The sequence below is a fragment of the Chenopodium album genome, chromosome 15 (genome assembly GCF_948465745.1).
Source record: "Chenopodium album chromosome 15, dcCheAlbu1.1, whole genome shotgun sequence".
In the NCBI taxonomy this organism is placed as follows: Eukaryota; Viridiplantae; Streptophyta; class Magnoliopsida; order Caryophyllales; family Amaranthaceae; genus Chenopodium; species Chenopodium album.
In genome coordinates, this window is record NC_137848.1 from 48085689 (window position 1) to 48107046 (window position 21358).

Below are 21358 nucleotides of genomic sequence, written 5' to 3' on the forward strand. Positions count from 1 at the left end.
TTGGAAGAGCGTAATATTAAGCAGTGTCGTAGGAAGATTTACGATGGCCATTACACTGCTGCAGTTCGGGTTCTTTCTTCTTCAGGCGTTGCTCCTTATAATGACGCCACTCTTGCGGATTTACAGTCAAAGCACCCTTCGTCTCCAGCTCCATCCTTGCCTGATATACCTGTTGATCACCTTCATCTCGTTACGACTTCTGCTGTTGATCACCTTCACCTTCATCTCGTGGCACATCATGTGGTAGGGATGGTTTGCGTGCTCAACATCTTATGGATTGCTTGAGTGGTGCAGTTGTGGCAATCTTAGATGAGTTGGTTGACTCTACTATCGGGGTGGTTAATCTCTTTCTAGCTGGAAGATTTCCTATGGAATTAGGAGATTACATTGCTAGTGCTCCTCTTACGCCACTTGTCAAGCCCGGTGGTGGTATCCGTCCTATTGCTATGGGTACGGTTAAGCGGCGTCTAGTTTTGAAGGTGGGTGATGTTATGATTGGTCAGTCTTTAGGGAGTTACTTTGATGGCCTTCAATTTGGTGTTGGGGTTTCTTCAAGTGGTGAGGCAATTCTTCATGCAGTGAATCGGTTGATTGAGGACTGTGGTTCTGATGTTGGTCTTTCTATGTTGTTGTTGGATTTTCGAAATGCTTTCAATCTAGTTGATCGTTCGGTCATGTTACGTGAGGTATGTCGCCGTTGTCCGAGCATTTCGCGATGGGTTGAATTCTGCTATTCTAATCCAGCCAGGTTGTATTATAGGGACCAAACCTTATGGTCGTCTCAAGGGGTGCAGCAGGGTGATCCCCTTGGTCCTTTGCTTTTTGCTTTGGTTTTACAACCCTTGGTGTGTAAAATCAGAGAGACTTTTGATGTATGTCTTCAGGCTTGGTATTTAGATGACGGCACGATTATTGGTGACACGTTGGTGGTGGGGCAGGTTCTGCAGTTGATTATGGAGGAAGGACCTCGTTCTGGGTTACGTCTTAACGTGGAAAAAACTGAAGTTTTCTGGCCTATAGAAGACCCTCGAAGCAGGCTTGTGGGTGTCTTTCCACCTAATATTGCTCGACCTTTGCGTGGTGTTAAGTTGCTTGGTGGTCCAGCTAGTTCCGATTTTGGTTTTAGTGGTGAGCTTGTGATGCAGAGGGTGACCAAGACCATTGCCCTTATGGATAAGGTCACTATGTTGGATGATTCTCAGTGTGAGCTGTTGTTACTTAGGGTATGTACCGGAGTTTCTAAACTCTACTTTGCATTGCGTACTTGTCCTCCTAGTACTTTTGAGGCGGCTCAGCGCACTTTCGATGGGGCTCTTCGATTTTCCTTGGAGCGTATTGTTACTGCTTCGGGGCCTGGGTTTGGCGATTGGCAGTGGCGGCTTGCCACGTTACCATTTGCGTTTGGAGGGCTTAGTGTTTATTCTGCAGGTGATGTTCGTCACTATGCTTTTCTTGCTTCTCGGTTGCAGTCGGTTTGGTTGCAGACACAGCTTCTTCGGCATGCTGGCATTGTTGGTCTTGGACGAGCCTTTGAGGATGCGTTGAGTCTGTTTAATGGAACAGTGGAGCCTGACATTTTAAGTAATCCTAGTAAGGTTGCTGCCCCTAAACTCATAAAGAAATTGGCAGATATATATTTCACAAAAGTTACCGCTTTTGCAGAATTTGCTTATTCTTTAACTCCTCGACAATCAGCATTACGAAAATCACAGCAGGGAGATCACACCTCTTCTTGGCTTCGGGCGGTCTCTATTTCGGGGTTGGGTCAAACGATGAACGTCAAGACTTATCGCTGTGTGTTGTGCTACCGGTTGGGTGTTCCATTGTTTTCTATCACGACGTTGTGCTCTGCTTGTTCAAGGGTTTTTGCTGGGGATATTTTCGGTGATCATGCGGTGTCTTGTGCTGGTATTGTGGGCATTAAACATCGGCATAATGTTGTTCGGGATACCCTTGTTGATGTTTGCTATCGGTCAGGGATTTCAACTAGAAAGGTTGTGGACATTGGGTTATCTGGAGGGAACGACGGGGTCCTCAGACCTGCAAATGTGTTACTTTATTCCTGGGATAGTGGCCGCAATATTTGTGTTGACTTGACAGGGTCTTCTCCTTTGACACAGTCTGGACTATCTGACTTTGTTCCTGAACGGGTAGTGACTGATGCATCCAATCGGAAGCGGATCAAGTACGAATCCAGTTGTCGAGCAGTTGGATATGGCTTCCTTCCTTTCTCTTCTCTTGGGGAGTTAGAAAAGGAGGTTGTTGCATTGCTGAAGCGAATCCAGAAGTTCTCGAATACTCAGGACATTGGGACACGTGCTGCAGCTCATATCTTCACTATGATAGGATTTGCTATAGCTAGAGGAGTGGGGGCCCATATTGTATCTCGGCTTCCCACTAATTTTTTGTAGGTTGTTTGACTTTGTCAATTTTTGAGATATAATAATAATAATAATAATAATAATAATAATAATAATAATAATAATAATAATAATAATAAAATCTGTTTTGCTTTGCTCTACCCAGAAGCTCAAAAGAACAGGGCCTAATATTAGGGCCAGTATATTAAGGTCTTATTTGACAATTGGTTATTGGTTGCTGGCGATTTAATTTGGCTGGTTTGACTAGTTGTTAACATTGTTGTTTGTACGGACGGTTAATCATTGGTTGTATCTACATCTGTTCGGTAAAATCAGTTGTTAGTCGTTGACTGTAAATGACCTGTAAAATTGTGTCGATACTCTTGGGTCATGTCCAATATTTTGAGGAAATAATTTAGATATAGTGTTTAATGGTACTCAACTCCATCTATCTTCTTCCCTAAAAAAAAAAAATAATAATAAATAAATAAATAAAAGCTCCATCTATCTTCTCATTTTAGTTGACTTTATTAATTATCTTATTCATATGCTATATATGATTGCACAAGATATAATAATTATATAATCAACTAGCCTTCTGTCCCGTGCAATGCACGGGTTGTTCATAGATAATTGTATTGAGAGATGAGTGAGGAAATATTAATAAATTAGTATGGGTGTAATGTGTAACAAAACCATGATTAAAGAAAATTATCTTTTTAGACTTTGATTCAAAATGAAGCTTTGTAAAAAAGAAGGTGAAGGGAGCTAAAATTAAATAAGAAAATGAAAAGGTTGAATTGAAGATGGGAGATGAAGATGAAGGGTTTAATGAAAGAGTGAAGAAAGCTATTGTAATAAAAAAAATTAAACATATAAGATGACATGTGGCACATTGGCTTGGAAAAGAAGATGGAGAAGTGTAATAGGATGAGGACACATGTCTTTTTGGTTTGAGTTTTTAAATACTAAGTATAGATTATTGGTACATGCGATATCTTGGATCATTACTTATCACTACAATATGAGACTTACATTTACGAGATCAATTTATTACTAAATTAATTGATATACAATCTTAATTTTAAGTAATTTGTTGGGTCATTAGTTAATTACTTATTACTACGATATGAGATTTACGTATACGATATCAGTTTATTACTAAATTAATTAATATACAATCTTAAATTTAAGTAATTTGATATTTTGATAGTATTACAACACGGCTTGAGATAAATATATAATTTTATTAACAAAATAATTGTATGATGAATAATTAGAAGTAAGGTTTTATAAAAGGTTGTTACTAATCTATCACTTTTTTTTACTTTTATTGTAGTAGTTGATGCATGCTTTTCGAATAATATGTCGTTAATAACACTACATACTTTAACAGGCACACATAATCCAACAAAATAAAGGTTGTATAATGACTCTTGGTGTTATTACTCAAAATGATACACTAATTAACTCAGGTACGAGGGAATATTTCCATGCGCTTATTGTCATGCGGTATTTGATTTGTATTTGTAACTTAAAATATATTGATGAACAAATGTGTGCATTATATTTAAGGTCTCACAAAATGCAAAGAAGAATTTTCGTTAAACAATGTAGTTACAACATTACATTAAGTAGATATTTAATTAAATGAGTCAAAGTTTACTCATTTCTTTTGATGTATTAAGATCAAAAGATTCAAAACATTAGCATTTTATTTGTTGTTAAGACGTGCGAATCGATTAACCAACTTAATGCATGTTCCCACGAGGACCATGACGCAGCAAGTGATTACATAAATACAAATCATTAGAATTTACAACAATCACGTATCCACGTACCAATAAAAAACACAAACAACTTGCATCTTCACAATTATCATGATTTTGTAACATTATAAAAACCAACATTATTTATTCTTCAAAATTAAACTTCTTAACAAAAAAATATAATGGAAGGCCTAAACAACCACAATGAACAACACCCCAAAGTGGTAGTAGTAATGGTGCCAACACCAGCACAAGGCCATCTAAACCAACTCCTCCACCTCTCTCACCTCATCACCACCTATGGAATCCCGGTCCATTACGCCGGCTCCTCCACCCACAACCGCCAAGCGAAGGTCCGACTCCAAGGTTGGGACCCCAAAACTCTAACAAAAATTCATTTTCATGACTTCCAACTCCCTCTTTATAACCCATCCCCTCCTAACATTGCCCTCAATGACACTAGCTCTTTCCCTCAACACCTCGTACCCCTTTTCGAGGCCTCGACTCATCTCCGCCACCCCGTGTCTCAACTCCTACAACAACTCTCAAAAGATTTCGATAGAGTCGTAGTCATTCATGACATTATCATGGCTTATGTAATACAAGATGTTAAACATCTCCCAAATGCGGAAGTCTACACTTTCAACCCAATATCCGCCTTTGCAACATTCGTACAAACTTGGGGAACCATACCGGAAGACCATAAACCGTTTCGGCTACATTCGAGTGATGTTCCGGATCATATACCTAAAGATGAATACATGTTTATGTCACGAGAGATGATGGAGTTTATAGGAAAACAGTTTAAGCTCTTGGGGCTGAAGTCGGGTTGGATCTACAACACGTCCAGAGTGATCGAGGGAAGGTATGTTGAATTAATAGAGACTATACATTCGATGAAGGAAGATGTAAAGCATTTTGCCTTAGGACCTTTTAATCCGGTGGAAATCGAAACAAAAGGCGTCGAAAATAGACATTTTTCCTTAGAATGGTTGGATGAACAAGAGAAAAACTCGGTGATTTACGTGTCTTTTGGTTCGACAGTGTCACTGAAGGATGATCAGATTGATGAGCTAGCAAAAGGGTTGGAAAAATCTGGTGTAAAGTTCATATGGGTGCTAAGAGGGGCCGATCCGAACGATGTTTTTAAGGAAGGTGATGAAGTTATAAGGCCTAATCTTTTAGAAGGGTATGAAGAAAGAGTTAAAGGTAGGGGAATGGTGGTTAGAGATTGGGCGCCGCAGCTAGAAATCTTGGCTCATTCATCAGTTGGCGGGTTCATGAGTCATTGTGGTTGGAATTCATGTATGGAAAGTATTAGTATGGGTGTGCCAATTGCGGCCTGGCCTATGCACTCGGATCAGCCAAGGAATGCGGTTTTGATAAGCGAGGTGCTAAAAATTGGTATGGTGGTGAGGAAATGGTCACGCGGTAGTGAGCTTGTGATGTCTAGTACGATAGAGAATGCAGTGAAAACATTGATGACTTCGGAGAAAGGAAAAGAGATGAAGGAAAGGGCTATAAAATTAAGTGAAGAAGTTAAAGGATCAGTTGCTAAAAGTGGTGTTTCTTGTTTAGAAAGGGATGCTTTCATAGCCTATATTACCCGATGATACCAACTCTTTCTAATCAATCTCACTACAAAGAGAACAATTAATGGGCATGGGTCGGGTTTCTGTCGAGCCATTTTGGATTAAATTCAAAACAAGTTAATTTTTCATGTATCTTATTTTGGATCTTATTAAGACCGAGTTTGATTCAATTTAACTATTTTATGTGAATTCAGATATAGATAAAGTCAAATTAAAACGGAAACGATTATTACTTACAAAAACGTTGAATTTTCAATTTGGGATTTGATATGGTTTTGTATGATACTGTGTTGAGCTGGTTAATTGCACGTTGAATTAATACAACTTGAATAATTTGTGTAAGTGCAAAGTAAATTTATGTATCATTCACAAGTAGTACTAATGTGATTGATTATTTCTAAATCATAAAATGTGCGTTTACATTTAAATTTGTATTATTTGAATCATTCAACAGCTAGTAATTAGTTAATATAAGCCTAAACATAATAATTATAGGTCCCTTAGTCTCTAAAATAAAATAAAATATCAAAAATCATTTGATCAGGAATTGATGGAGCTGAAATTTCATTGTCATACTTGTTGTACATCTCTAATTGATTTTCATATCTTAAGATATATAGGCATATGGGAGGAAAGGAATATTAATTTAAAAGTTAGACTATAATTCAAATCATAAAACACAATCAATCTCATTATTGTATTAAATAATATTCAGATAAGTCATTATGTCAAATACATACCCGGCTGTGGCTCCGTGGCTTAAGGATCCACAATCAAAACTTAATAAAAAAAAAATTGCTATTAAATGGGGAATATACATTTGGCATATGCGTCCCTAAATCATCAAAATGTTATTATTGAAATGAGCTTGAATCTAATTTGACATTTATACAACAAAGTATAACTAGCAATATGTTTAATACTCTATCAGGAATGACTAACATAACGTAACAAAACAAACACAACTACACAAGGATCATTGAATTTTTTATGATAATAAATTGACAGGAAACTAATTAAGTAGACTTCTTTAATATCGACATCAATGAAAATCGAACATATAAATTTGATTATGTGATTAGTTCATGTTTCACATTTTAGTCAAAAACAGTTAAAACACCAAGCTATTGCATATAGTTTTTTGAAGTCCGTAGTAATTTAGTTTGATTAGTTATTGAGCACATAGTTCAAGGATCAGACAAGAATAGCTTTACAATCGTCACTTTCGCCATCATCAAATTACAAAATTGGTTTGCATGTACCCAAGAGACTAGACTCACTTCGAGTCCTCGGCGATTTCCATAATCAGCCATTAACCAAAAATCATCACAACAAGCTTGATTTCTTAATTGCTTTCAAGAACTTTATATGAATCAAATTGGGCATCACTCAACTAAATCAATAAGTGACGCGTTATTATGTACTAACACTGTTTTTTTAGTGGAACATTTCTTCCACATTTGTCAATTTGTAACTTGGATCATTAAAAAAAAAAAAATTAATAAAATAGACATCGAGAGTTTAAGACGGATCCAACATTATCCCATATTACGAGCAAATTACAATTTATCACAATGATAAACTTAAAATGTTTATCAAGAGGTATAACGTACTTTAAGCTGTTTATTTAGGGGTAAAAATAACATTGACACTAGCTTTCATGTTATTCAAATAGGAGATCTTTTATAACATTTGCTCTCTTGCCCAATTTATCGTTCTTCTTCCTTTCATACCCTTTAAAGGTTCCAATGGAGAAATTGAAGCTCACAAGTAGATTTAAGGGAGGAGGACGGACAAAAAACCATGCACTTGATTTCTCTATTTTTCTCAGGATTTTAGTTTCATTTGGCGGCGAAGCCCCTAAAATCCAATGGAGAAAATGGTAGTTGTCCATTGAAGCTCACTAATTCCTCCGTTGAAGCTCACTATTGATTGCGCTAGCTTAAAAACTAAATTTCTGCTGCACCTTCTTGCTTCAATGGAGAAAGCTCTCTAACACCGTCAATGTTCGTCCGACGATGACATGTGGTAAAAAGGAGAGAAATTATTTGTTTAATACACAACACAATTTTCAAGATCAGATATTTACTACTCCCTCCGTCTGATACAGTAATATAATTCTTGTTTGTGTTTTTTCACGGTATTTAAGAAATAGGAGGAAAAGTGGATGAAATACATTAATAAAAGTGGAAAGTGCAATTATAGACAAAATTTATAGAGATAAAGTGGAAAAAAATGTAAGACATGTTCAAAATTCAAGGATAATTTAAAAAGTATAATAAATAAAGTTAAAAAATTGAGGGTATAATGCTCTTTATATGCTATCCAAAAATGAAAATGAAAAAAATATTTTATATCTTCAAAATAGAGAGAGAGAAAAAAAAAAAAAAAAAAAAAAAAAACTAAACTATATTATAGGCCGCAGAGAGTAAAATATCCAGTTGCTCCCACATTACTACTGTATGATTTTGTCGGAGTATAATAAACCACAAAAATGTGCTAATAGTGTACAATACATTGCAGAAACGTTGAAAGTTGAAAAAAAAAAGGAGGGGAAGTGTGACGTTGGTCGTTTACTAGTTGATTGAGTGAGAAAAAGGAATACACAACTTGAGGAGCAAATCAGAGAACATGTAGAGTTTCAGTCCTAGTTTGTTTTGAAAACTACTGTACAAAGATTTGTGGAGATCATCCACCATGGCTCCACTGTCTACCCCACTATATTATTGACTAATACTATGTGTAAAAATAAAATAAACTAAATCTTGCAAAGTTCCAGCAATCTCACAATATATGTAAGGCAACAAAAACAGCCAACAAGAACACAAAATACTAGTAATATTGTAAAGTTCCAGCAATCTCACCCGAAAATGGAAGGCCACAATTCTTGTGAAGACAGGGAGCAAAGTTGCCTCAATCGCACACTAGCCGAAGTGGTGGTTGTGATGGTACCCTTTCCGGCACAAGGCCATCTCAACCAACTCCTCCACCTCTCTCACCTCATAACCTCTTACCGATTACCAGTACACTACGCGGGATCCTCCACCCATAACCGACAAGCCAAACTCCGCATCCAAGGTTGGGACGCGGATAGTTTGAGCAAAATCCATTTCCATGACCTTGAACTCCCGTCTTACGACTCCCTTCCTCCCAACCCGGACAACTCCAACCATTTTCCTAGGCACCTGCAACCACTTTTCGATGCTTCTTTACATCTACGTCAACCTGTTTGCCAGCTCTTACAACAACTTAAAACCAAGTTCAGGAGGCTCATTGTGATTCATGATAGTTTGATGGCTTCTGTGGTCCAAGACGTAAAATCTATCCCAAATGCTGAAACCTACTCCTTCATTTCTATATCAGTGTTTACTTTTTTCTTCAATTCTTGGGAAAAATTACAGCAGAAACCTTTTCCCCTAGATTCAGATATTCCGAAATTTCTTCCCTCCAATGACGGGTGCTTCACACCTGAGATTTTAAACATAATGATCCACCAACGAAAAATGTTAGGATTAGAGTCAGGAAGACTCTACAACACATCTAAGGTGGTAGAAGGTAAATACATTCAACTGTTGGAGAAGCTATCAACAAATAATAAGATGAAGCACTTTGCAATTGGACCTTTGAATCCAGTGCAAATGAAAAGCAAAAACGGAAAATATAGACATACATGCCTGGAATGGCTAGACAAACAGGAGACAGCTTCGGTGATATACGTCTCTTTTGGATCGACAACATCAATGACAGATGAGCAGATTATGGAGTTGGCATTAGGATTGGAAAGAAGCGAACAAAAGTTTCTATGGGTGCTTAGAAGGGCGGACACTGGAGATATTTTTACAGGTGGTGAGGTTCGGAAGCCTCAGCTGCCCGAAGGGTACGAAGATAGAGTGAAAAACAGAGGCATTGTAGTAAAAGACTGGGCACCTCAGCTAGAGATTTTAGCACATCCATCAACAGGTGGGTTCATGAGTCATTGTGGGTGGAACTCATCCATGGAGAGCATCAGCATGGGAGTGCCAGTCGCAGCGTGGCCTATGCATTCGGACCAACCAAGGAATGCCTTTTTTATGACAGATGTTCTACGAATAGCTGTGCTGGTGAGGGATTGGAAACACCGTGCTGAGCTGGTGCCATTCAGTACTATAGACACCGTGTTGAGAACATTGATGGCATCAAAGGAAGGAGAGGAAATGCGGAATAGGGCAGCAGAACTAGGTGATGCTGTTCAGGCATCAGTTGCTAAAGATGGTGCTTCTCGGTTAGAAATGGACTCCTTCATATCCCATATCACAAGATGAGTGTCATGAACTGATTTGTTCACTGCAGGATTCTCGATTACAGAGGATCTGTTCATAGTTTTAACGCAGCACTTGGTTGATTTGGGCAGGCTCTATGAGATAATCGTGCATTTGTGCCATGTCTTCCTAAATTTCAATTTTCAGAAATTCAACAGATTTGCAAATGTTTATTGTTGTAACTTTTAAGCAATCAAACAGACTTTGTTAACTCTGTACATCATATCCAATCCTATCTCTTTTATGTTTGATAAAATTCCTTCCAACATCGAAACATAACTGCATATTCACCTTTCTCTGGATCATAAGCTTTACTCTTGATGTTTGATTCCTTCTAAGGAACCTGACATCTAACAAGCAAAATGCAGCATCTGTTTTCAAAGTCAAGTGCTGGATCAAAACTATTACTCCACCAGACAATCCATCTCAAAAATATTGCTAAGGAAAGGCGTTTCTGTCTGGATCCAACAACCCGAGAACCCGAGCTTGAGATCCTGATACTCCTATCGGCAAGGTGAGAACCTACACAATGAGCAGAGATTAGCTAACTCCGGGGTGATGCGGGGATAACCACTCCGATGATAAAGTCAGAAAGTGTTTTAGAAAGAGAAGAGAACTAAGAGAGAGAAAGAAGAGAGAGAGAGAGAAAGTAATAATTGCTAACCTCATTGATGAAGCTTAACCTGCTATTTATAATAATCCTTATGACAGGTGGCTACATGACATGCAGAGCTTTTCTTGCCAAGTGTCAAGCTACTGCTATCACGTGCCGAGTATCGACAAGCCAACATGTCTGCTTTATGGAACATATCAGGCCATTTGATAATTACGTTGAGTCCATATCCGTATTTATTAAGATGTCGGCCCATTTAACATATCTCCCCATACAACTAGCCCCCCAAGTGAGGACACTAGATTACAAATTAATGTTCTCACTTTAGGGTATTGCTTGGGTTTTTGTAATTCGTTTCTTGCACTCTGTCTAGCGTTTCTCTATGTCTGTGTAATGTAATATTTAGGATGACTTCTTGTAATTTGAAAGGTAACATATTATTGAAATTCCTTGGTATATATATCACTTCTGTTGTATTTACAGTTCCCAAAACTCCGTTTTCTTGCCCAAGCGACTTTGTTTGCCGTAAGCAGACAAGGTGTACTTGATAAAATAACTGGGAGCGAAAAAACTCCGTTTTCCTCCCCAAGTGACCTTGTTTGCCGTAAGCAGACAAGGTCTACTTGATAAAATAACTGGGAGCGAAAAAACTCCGTTTTCCTCCCCATTGACCTTGTTTGCCGTAAGCAGACAAGGTCTACTTGATAAAATAACTGGGAGCGAAAAAACTCCGTTTTCCTCCCCAAGTGACCTTGTTTGCCGTAAGCAGACAAGGTCTACTTGAGAAAAATAACTGGGAGCGAAAAAACTCCGTTTTCCTCCCCAAGTGACTTTGTTTGCCGTAAGCAGACAAGGTCTACTTGATAAAATAACAGGGAGCGAAAAAACTTCGTTTTCCTCTAGAATTCACAAAGTCCTCTATGTTTTAAATAGGCGGGAATTTTATTTGGTCTAATCGACGTGTCACAAATCTAGCCCTTTCTTTTTAAAACGTTAGTCTATTTATAGCCGTTTGGATTTCTGAACTGTATGTCACTTCAACCTCGTTTCAGTTCTCTTTTTAGATCAAAATATTTCGCCATTTGCTTCTCATTCGTCATTTTCTCTCGTTCATTTTTCTAAGGAATTTTCAGTTTCGCTTTCACATCTTGTCTTCCAACTCGCTGCAGTGACTTTATTTTCTCACTCATAACTGCGTTACTTGAGGGTATTACCTTTCGTTCTTCTGGTTTTTGTCGTCTTTTGTCAAAGGTACTTACGAACCCTAACTCTAATTTTTGCATGTTTTTCTTTTTTGCAATTTTTGGGTTATTTGCTTTTATAAATGTCTGAGAATAGCATTGAAGAGGAATTACCTAGCCTTAGCACTGTTAGACGTCGTCTTATTAGGCAGTCTTTGGGAAAAGATATCAGCAAAAATAAGGGCAATTCATCTTCTTTCTGATAACATTGACGACCCCTTTCAACCTCTAACTGCTGAGGAGCAAAGACGTGCTTTTCTGCGTCACAAAGTTATTGCTGACCAAGAGAGGGCCCTTCGACCCAATAATCCCGATATCCCTGACAACATTGAGATTCTTGATATTGAGCCTGTTAGTGTCCGTTATCATTTACGCAGCTTTGCCGAGAAAAGTTATATTGATCAGTACGGCACTAACGTTGGTAATATTGGTATAAACACTATGCCGAGAGTAAAACGTACCAGTTATCAGCCTGAGGTTACTGCCCGTGATGCTGCTGAAGAGGCTGAGTCCAGTAAGAAACCTAGGCAAGCTCAAGTTGTGAGTTCCACTGAATCAGATGATATGGAAGTCCCTCCAAACCCTCAAAGAAATCATCCTTCTCCTGTTCACGAATCTGCCGTTAACTCTATTCTTGGCGACGACGAGGCCCAAGAAAGTAGCGTTAATATCGAGAGTAGAGATGATGTTGTTAATATGACCGCAGAAGTTATTCAAGAAGAAAGTTTAGATGATGGGTATAATTCTGAGACAGACGGTGCTGAGTATCGACAACCCCTTGTTTTGGCTACTAACAGCAAAGTTGCAGAAGCTAAAATAAGTGACAATTTTAGGAAAACGGCACTGGAAAAAGATTACTGCCGGCGTGCCAGACAGTTCTACAAACTCCCTGATGGGTATGAGCTTACCCTTCCACCTTCTGGGTCTTCAGTGTTGGATTGCCCTGCTGGTCATGTTGCCGTTTACGCAAAACACTTTGATTTCGGCCTTCGATTCCCTCTTCATCCTTTTGTTGCCAAAATTTTGAAGGCTTAGAACGTATGCTTAGTGTAGCTAACTCCTCCCACCATCCGTGTCGTTATTGCCCTTATATGGGTTATGTTGTATAGAAATTACCCGTTAACCCTCAACGCGTTTAGACGGCTGCTAACTTTAAAGAGAGATGGCCAGTCGGAAGGGTGGTGGTCCTTATACACCCAACCCCGTAAATACACTATGCACCCTAAATTGTCAAGCCGTAAAGGCTGGCAAGACAAGTTTTTCTTCATGTCGGTTCCTGAGGATTTTCCACTCAGGAGGACGTTTTTTCAACCTCACCCTAGGTTTGAATCTATTCCCGAGAGAGATCTCGGCAAACATGAGCGTAGAGCTGTCAACCATTTTGACATTCTGGAATCTGATAATGGTGATGGTAAAATCCGTCTAACCCCTAAGGTGTGGGTGCCGAATATAGGTTACATTCTCGGCAACGCTCCTTTATCCCATGTCGGTCTTTGCTAGACTGACAGTTATGGTATTAACTCATTCATTTTTATTAACTTTATGCCCTTGCACTGATTTTTACTTTCACCCATTTCATTTTTTTTTTTTAGTAAAATTTAAATTTGGCTACACATTTTTTGTTTCTTAAAATTTCAAGTGTTGATAAGTTGGACAACAAACAACTTGGGTTGTCAGCCGACGGAAAGAAGGTTATAAAGCGTTGTCCCAAAGCCACCAAGCCTTCATACGATACTCTTGCCACATATTGCAGCAGTTCTCCTGCTATCAGTGCTAAGAGAAAAGCTGAAAGAATGGCTGATGACAACGCCAAGAAGAGAAAGCTGACATCTCTAGGAAACCGGCGAGGTGGTGGCGCCAGAGTTAACAGCCCAAGAAAAACTGAAGGGCGTGCCGCAAAGAAAAACCAAGCTGACAACCAGGAGAAACCTCCTTCCCCCAAGCAAACTGAAGTTTAAGACAAAACGGTTATTCAAAGCTCTGGGCCAGCCGTTAAGAGAATGATGGAAGGGGTGGAGATTGAGGATCTTACCAACACTCCTGAATCTCCCCCTCCAACTCAGCCTAACACTACCAGTCAACCGATAGCTCAGGTTAAACCTACTGCTGTCGGCGGTTTTGACACCAGTATTCCCGACCTCATCTATCGATCTAATCAATGGATTGAGCGCCCTGATGGGAGGTTTCCTGAAGAAGTTCTTAGAGGGTTTTCTGTCCCTGCCGACCATTCTGGAGATCGGTGGCAGCCCGATCTTGATGTGTACCGAAATGAGTCACTCTTTACTGACAATCCAACGCAAGGAAGAAACCTTGGTTATCGTCTTCTGTGCAACCTGACTCCTCCTGTGGACATGCCTGCAGGTGTCATTGGCCCTCTTGCCGCTATTCACATGCATAACATGATGAAGGTATCTATCATTATTATCATTTTTATTTACGCATATATATATTTCTTAAAGAGTTTTTCTTTATTATTTATTATATACCCATTACCGTCATGTTTTATTACCTTTATTCTTTTATAAATGTAGGCCGTTATGTCTGGTACTGAGCTCGTCGAGATGTACCGTTACTACCAAGAGCAACATCATCAAGCTTCTGCCAATCAGAATGCACTGCAAACGGCCTTAGACAATGCTGACAAGGCTCTAAACTTGTTAAAAGAGGCCAAACAAAAAGATGATCTTGAGATGACGGCCCTCAAGGCTAAAGCTGTCAAGCTTGAGGGACTTGAAAGGGAAGTTCAACAGTTAAATGTTCAGATTGCTGAGAAGAACCAAGCTATTGAGCGCCTTCCTACCCTTGAGAGAGATCTCAATGATGCCAAGGTTACCATCCACAACCTTGAAGAAAACGTCCGGAAGATGGAAGCTGACAAGCCTGGCATTCGGCAAAGAGCAGTTGGTCGTTACTTGGCCTCCCAAGAATTCTGCACGCGACTCCAAGACCGTTTTGACGGGGGGTGGACAGCTGCTCAGAGATGTATTGCCCATGTTGCTGGCTGGAAGAAAGAGGACTGGGCTAAGGTCGAAAAGGATTTTAATGATGAAGATTACAAGATTCCTTCCGGCTTTGAGCAACAACAATTTGCTGAGGCAGACCTCTTCAACTATGCGCCGAATGCAGATGACGGCCCCTCAGACCCCAGTATCTTAAACTCTCCAGTGCTCGAAAATACACAAGCTTGAAGGGGCGGGCAGTCATCACTGAGATCTTCTTGTGGGTCTTGCATAATTGGGCCTTATCAGCTTTAACTTGAAATATGTTATTATTTGCTTTTGTCTAAGACTATTTTTTGACAATGCTATTTTATCGGCATATACCCTTTTTGTGGTGATGCCTGTCGATTGTCATCTTTGATTATTGTGAACATGTTGTATTATTCTCGAACATCAGTGTTTTATGTTGTATCAACCTCATAATTAACAATCATATCACTTTTAATTATCATCTACCCCTGTTTTTATCACGAATTTTATACTTACTAAAATTTTGTAAAAAATTTCAATTCTCAGCGATTTAGTTAAATACAAGTGTCATAGCTATATCAGCTTCGTACTTCAAACGATCTTATCAATTGTTGTTTTTTCCAATTTCAACTCATCGGTTATAACTATATCAGCTTTTTCCAATTTTAACTTACCAGTTACAACTAGCAATGAAAGCGCCATCCTTTATCCTTATCTCTTACCCCCTAGTGTATATATATTTGTTTTACAATTATATGCAATAGTTCGGCGATCCTGTTGCTGGCTCAGAGTACAATATCGGTCACCCACTGCACTGTTTTCATAGCCAGTTAGGTACCCTCTCGGCGATCATTATCAAAGCTATGCCTCTTGTGTGCATATACCCGAATTGATTTTGCCGGTATTATATTTTGAACCAGCAACCTCGTGAGTTAATGATTACGACTGATCAGGTTGTAAGCGCATTAACTTCACGGAAGCGATTTTGAGCTGTCCATCCCACTTAACGGTGGTCTGTTAAGTGGAGGATGCCTGTTTTCAACACAATTTCTGATAACTTTCTTGTATTCATCACTGATATTGTTTTTGCTAATATCAGCTTTATCGTTTACAAAAGGATTTTACATTATTTTACTTACACATAATATTTCTTGAGTACTGTCGTATTCCAAACGTTCTTCAACGGTTTTCCATCCATTGTTTCCAGGTAAAAAGACCCTTGCATTACCATATCTCTAATCCGATATGGTCCTTCCCAATTTGCCGTTAACTTTCCATCCTCATTACTCTTTCCTGTTGCTGCTGTTTTTCGCAATACGAGATCTCCTTTATTCAAAGGCCTATAACTGACCCGTCTGTTATATGCCCTTGACATTCTGTCTTTGTAGGCAGCTGACTTAACTGCTGCTTTCTCTCGTACTTCTGGAAGGAAATCTAGCTGCTGTCGCAACAACAAATCATTTTGCCCTTCGCAGTAATGCTGAATTCTGAATGTCGGCAACCCCACTTCGGCTGGCACTACTGCTTCTGTTCCGAATACTAAGGTGAAGGGTGACTCCCCTGTTGCTTCTCTGACCGTTGTCTTGTTTTCCCACAGAATTTCTGGTACTAAATCAGCCCATAAACCCTTTGCATCTTCAATCTTCTTTTTTATTGCCGTTATTATTTGCTTGTTTGCTGCTTTCGCTTGGCCGTTTGATTGCAGATGGCATACTGCCGCATATGCAAACTTCACCTTGTACATGGTTAATAGATCTTTGACTGGATTACAATCAAATTGAGATCCATGATCAAAGACCATTGCCGTTGGCAACCCAAACCTTGTAAAAATACTTTTCTAGATAAAAAATTTCACCTCCGATGTTGTTATCTTTGCTACCAGCTCAGCCTTTATCCACTTTGTGAAATAATCTATTCCCACTATGAGAAACTTTCTTCCACCCGTTGCTGAAGGAAACGACCCTACTATATCCATTCCCCATTGTGCAAAAGGAACTGGATTAAGTATCGGCATTAAATCATTGGGCGGCAAGTTGATAGCAGGTGCAAACTTCTGACATTTTTCACATTTTTTCACATATTGAATGGCATCTTCATTCATACTTGGCCAATAGTACCCTCTTCTCATTGCTTCTCGTGACAGAGCTCTTGCGCCGAGATGGTTGCCGCAAGTACCCTCATGTATTTCTTCAATTAATCTGGCAGACTCAAAATCGGTTATGCACCTCTGTAACGGTAACGAGAAGCCTCTTTTATACAACTGACCCCGGTGCATAATGAACCACATACTGTCTTTTCGCAACTTTTTTGCTTCCCTCTTATCAAGTGGCAATGCTCCGTATAGAAGATATGCCAATATCTTATCAAACCACTGGGTGCCGTTGCTGACATAGAGAACTTGTTCCGATATTTCATCTATACTTTTCTGCGTCAAGATTTCCACCATAACTGTTCTTTCCAAGTCATTAAAACTTGAACTGGCCAATCGTGCTAGGGCATCGGCCTGTGCATTCTGTACCCTCGGTACCAATTTAATTTCAAAATATTGCAACTGTGCTGTTAAGTGATTCATCTTTTCAAGGTACTTTATCATTGTCGGCTCTCGTATTTCATACTCTCCGGTATATTGACTGGATACTAATTGGGAATCAGTTGTCAGAACTAGTCGTTTTGCTTCTGCTGCTATTGACAGTTGAATCCCATCTATAGTTGCTTCATACTCAGCTTCATTGTTGGTGGCCTTGAACTTAAACTTCATTGCATACTCAAAAATCTTCCCATCCGGAGCTGTTATCACTATTCCTGCCCCTGACCATGTTGACGTTGCTGAACCATCCACCGATACCTGCCAAGTTCCCAACTCCTCCTCTTCATCATTGTATGAGGTTTCTACAATGAAATCTGACAGGGCCTGAGCCTTTATTGATATTCTGGGCTTATAATACAACTCATACTCCGACAACTCCACGGCCCACTTCAACAATCGGCCTGACGTATCCATCTTATGCAGTGACCTTTCCAATGGATGATTCGTCAAAACATCTATAAGATGAGCATCGAAATACAGCCTCGATTTTCTGGCCGCCATCACTACTGCCAACGCCATTTTTTCTATTACAGGATATCTGCGTTCAGCCGCATTCAGAACATAACTAACAAAGTATATCGGCATTTGCTGTTTCTTCCTTTCTACTAACAACACTGCAGCTATTGTTTTTGGAGAAGTCGAGATGTACAATTGTAACAGTTCTCCCCTTTCTGGCCTTGCAACCGTCGGAAGAGATCTCAGATGCTTTCTCACCACTTCTAGTGCATCACTTTGCTCCTTTCCCCACTCAAACGTTTTAATCTGCCGTAAACCATGAAAAATGGGAGGGCCTTATCAGCTGACTTGCTGATGAACCGCGTTAACCCTGCCATTCTGCCAGTTAACCTTTGTATATCTCGAATATTTTTCGGCTGCTTCATCTCTAGCACCGCATTCACTTTATCAGGATTTGCATCTACTCCCCGTTCACTGACCATGAAGCCTAAAACTTCCCTGATCGGACCCTTAACACACATTTTTCTGGATTCAACCTCATCTGATACTTCCGTAATGTCTCAAATGTTTCCCTCAAATCTGCTATGTGATCCTCCTTTTCCTTACTCTTAACAATCGTATCATCCACATATACCTCCATATTCCGCCCCCTTTGCTTTTCAAAGATTTTATCAACCAACTTCTGATATGTCGCTCCTGCATTTTCAGCCCAAACGACATTGTCTTATAACAATACACACCGGCATCTGTTATAAAGGTCGTTTTTGCCCTGTTGGCTTTATGAATACTAACCTGATGATATCCTGAGAACGCATCCAAGAAACTGAGCATAGCATGGCCGGAAGTGGAGTCCACTAATCTATCTATCCGAGGCAACGGATAGCAATCCTTGGGACAAGCTTTGTTCAAGTCGGTGAAGTCTACACACATTCGCCACTTTCCTGTCAGCTTTCTCACCATCACAACATTCGCCAACCACTCCGGATATGTGCATGGTTCAATAAACCCTGCCACTAAGAGTTTATTAACCTCAGCTTGTATGGCTTCTATTTTTTCAGTTGAGAAATTGCGTTTCTTCTACCTTTATCGGCCTGAACTTTCTATCCACATTCAACTTATGTTCCATCACCTCAGGATGTATCCCTGGCATCTCACTGGCCGAGAAAGCAAAGACATCTGCGTTCTCACGTAACAGACTTATTAAATGACATCTCATATCAACATCCATATCCGCCCCAACCTTGACCGTCCGGCTCGGATCACCTGGTTGTAACTCAACCTGCACCGTTTCTCCACCTGGTGACGGCCTTGGGGTCGCTTCCGGCCTCGTATCAAAGTTTTTCATGGCCAAATCCTGTACCGTTGGCTCCTTTTCCTTTTTGGGATTACTCGGTATCAGGCCATTCCCAACCAGATTTTTCAAAGCCGTTGCATAACAAGACTTTTCCATTACCTGACCTCCGTGAACCTTTTCTACAGCTCCCAAATTCGACACATAAGCTATCGTCAGATGATAAGTTGACACTACTGCTTGCACATCATGAATTATCGGCCTACCGATTATTGCATTATAGGTTTATAGTACGTTGACTACTAGGAATTCTGCCATGACATCCCTTGTTGTCGGCCCATCACCCAGTCGCACTGGTAGAACAATACTTCCTTCCGGCCTCACCGTTGATCCATTAAAGCCAATAACCGGATAAGATACCTGCGTCAGATATTGCCTTCCAATCATCATTTTATTAAAAGCTTTCATAAACAATACATTTGCCGAGCTACCACCATCAACCAAGACTCTCTTGATGTCAGCCCCATTTATCTTTGTTATTAGAACCAACGGATCATCATGAGGGAAAACAATTCCCCTTGCATCCTCTTCCGTAAACACCACGTCAGGGATTGAAGTTGGCCGAGGACGGTTATCGACATCTAGGGCATTTATTATATGACGGTGCTCGGACAGGTGCTTTATAGCCCCACTAATTGTTCCTCCATGCACCGGCCCTCCCGTTATCACATCTACTCCTCTTCCTGTTGATAACGGTGGCATTCCTCCGTCCCCTTGTCGGACTATTCCACCCTGTGGCCTCTCTGGCCTTGCCTTTAACTGCTGCTTCTCAATCTGCCGAGACGGTGGTTGACTTCCTCCTACATTCAACCGGTACTGAGTTAAGTGTCCTTTCCTTATCAGCTCTTCTATATTATCTTTCAAATTGCGTGCACTCCTCAGTATAATGACCCACATCTCTATGAAACATACAGTACTTTTTGACATCTCTCGGCCTTGCCTTCATTGGGATTGGTCTTGTCCATCCCTCTCTGTTCTGATTCACTGAATAAATTGCCGCTCTAGGTGTGTTCAGAGGTGTATATGAATTGTATCGCATCGGTGGCTTTGCAGCCCTAACCTCTTGCCGACTTCCTTCCCCCCTTCCAGGGGTCAAATTTCTCGGCCTTCCACTTCCAGAGGCTGCACCTTTAAACTGATATTGCCCCTTACCGGCAGACACATTCTTGCTACTCGCCTTCACTAATTCTTCACTTTTGATGTGTTCATGTGCTTTGTTAAAAGCAGCTGCCAATGTTGGCAAATTCTTCCTTGTGAGGTAACGCTTAAACTCAGAGTCATTCAAGCTGTTCATCAAAGCCATAACAGCTACCTCCTGTTGCAACTTGGGAATTGTATTTGCTTCATTATTAAACCGTCTGATATAATCCCTCAAAGACTCATCTGGCCTTTGTTCCACCGCCATCAACTCTCCTGAAGTTCTCTGCCGCACACTATTACTGATATACTGCCCCACAAACATTTCTGTTAGCCTCTCAAAGCTATCAATTGTTCCATTTCCCAGATTGTTGAACCAATCCGCCGCAGCCCCAATCAAAGTGGTTGGAAAAACCTTACACCAAACGGCATCTGAATTGGAGTACAAAATCATGTGTCCCTCATAGGACGTTATGTACCGACTGGGATCCCCTCTTCCATCATACCTGCAAGTCGGCATTTTGATTTTTTCCATTGGCTGATCCAAGATACCCTGTGTGAACGGTGATGCCCTTAACTGAACCACAGTTCGTATTGCTTGCCCCTCAACTTGAGAACTTCTCTGCCACTGAGTTCTTGTACTAACGGCGTGACTTGAGGATTGACCATCCGTCTGTCGCGAAGTTGTGTGTGTCCTTACCGGCGACTCTTCATGGCGGCGTTGTGGCGAAATGGGGATTAAACTGTATTTCGCATATCTCCCCATACAAAAGGTATTCCACAAGACACGACATCCCAAAAATATTGTATTTCACTAATTACTGATTTTTTTTTTTTGAGAGCTCTAGAATACTTGTAATTAAGAAACAACCAATAAGAAATCCTCTGTGCTATCACAATGCATAAATTTCTTCCATTTTAAAATAAATGCATTGGTTTGACTAACACACTTGCTAATGCACAAGATTGATCATTAATGTCTCTA

The 21358-nt window shown here is 40.0% G+C and overlaps 5 protein-coding genes across 5 annotated transcripts; 2 read left to right on the plus strand and 3 right to left on the minus strand.

Annotated features, from left to right (window-relative positions):
- Nucleotides 1-4220: 4220 nt before the first annotated feature.
- Nucleotides 4221-5742, plus strand: LOC145582392 (zeatin O-glucosyltransferase-like). The gene has a single exon (XM_081639391.1). The coding sequence runs from the start codon at nt 4312-4314 to the stop codon at nt 5740-5742; it is 1431 nt and encodes a 476-aa protein (XP_081495517.1). The 5' UTR covers nt 4221-4311.
- Nucleotides 5743-8459: 2717 nt separating this feature from the next.
- LOC145582393 (zeatin O-glucosyltransferase-like) lies at nt 8460-10242 on the plus strand. Its single transcript, XM_081639392.1, has one exon. It carries the CDS (start codon nt 8592-8594, stop codon nt 10020-10022), a length of 1431 nt encoding a protein of 476 aa, XP_081495518.1. The 5' UTR covers nt 8460-8591; the 3' UTR covers nt 10023-10242.
- Nucleotides 10243-15977: 5735 nt separating this feature from the next.
- LOC145581327 (uncharacterized) lies at nt 15978-16643 on the minus strand. The gene has a single exon (XM_081638350.1). It carries the CDS (start codon nt 16641-16643, stop codon nt 15978-15980), a length of 666 nt encoding a protein of 221 aa, XP_081494476.1.
- A 36-nt stretch (nt 16644-16679) lies between these two features.
- LOC145581328 (uncharacterized) lies at nt 16680-19335 on the minus strand. Its single transcript, XM_081638351.1, has 2 exons — nt 18967-19335; nt 16680-18191 (listed from the first exon to the last, which is right to left on the minus strand). Exons 1-2 carry the CDS (start codon nt 19333-19335, stop codon nt 16680-16682), a joined length of 1881 nt encoding a protein of 626 aa, XP_081494477.1.
- A 126-nt stretch (nt 19336-19461) lies between these two features.
- Nucleotides 19462-20893, minus strand: LOC145581329 (uncharacterized). Its single transcript, XM_081638352.1, has 2 exons — nt 20149-20893; nt 19462-20093 (listed from the first exon to the last, which is right to left on the minus strand). The coding sequence occupies exons 1-2, from the start codon at nt 20891-20893 to the stop codon at nt 19462-19464; spliced, it is 1377 nt and encodes a 458-aa protein (XP_081494478.1).
- Between the last annotated feature and the right edge of the window lie 465 nt (nt 20894-21358).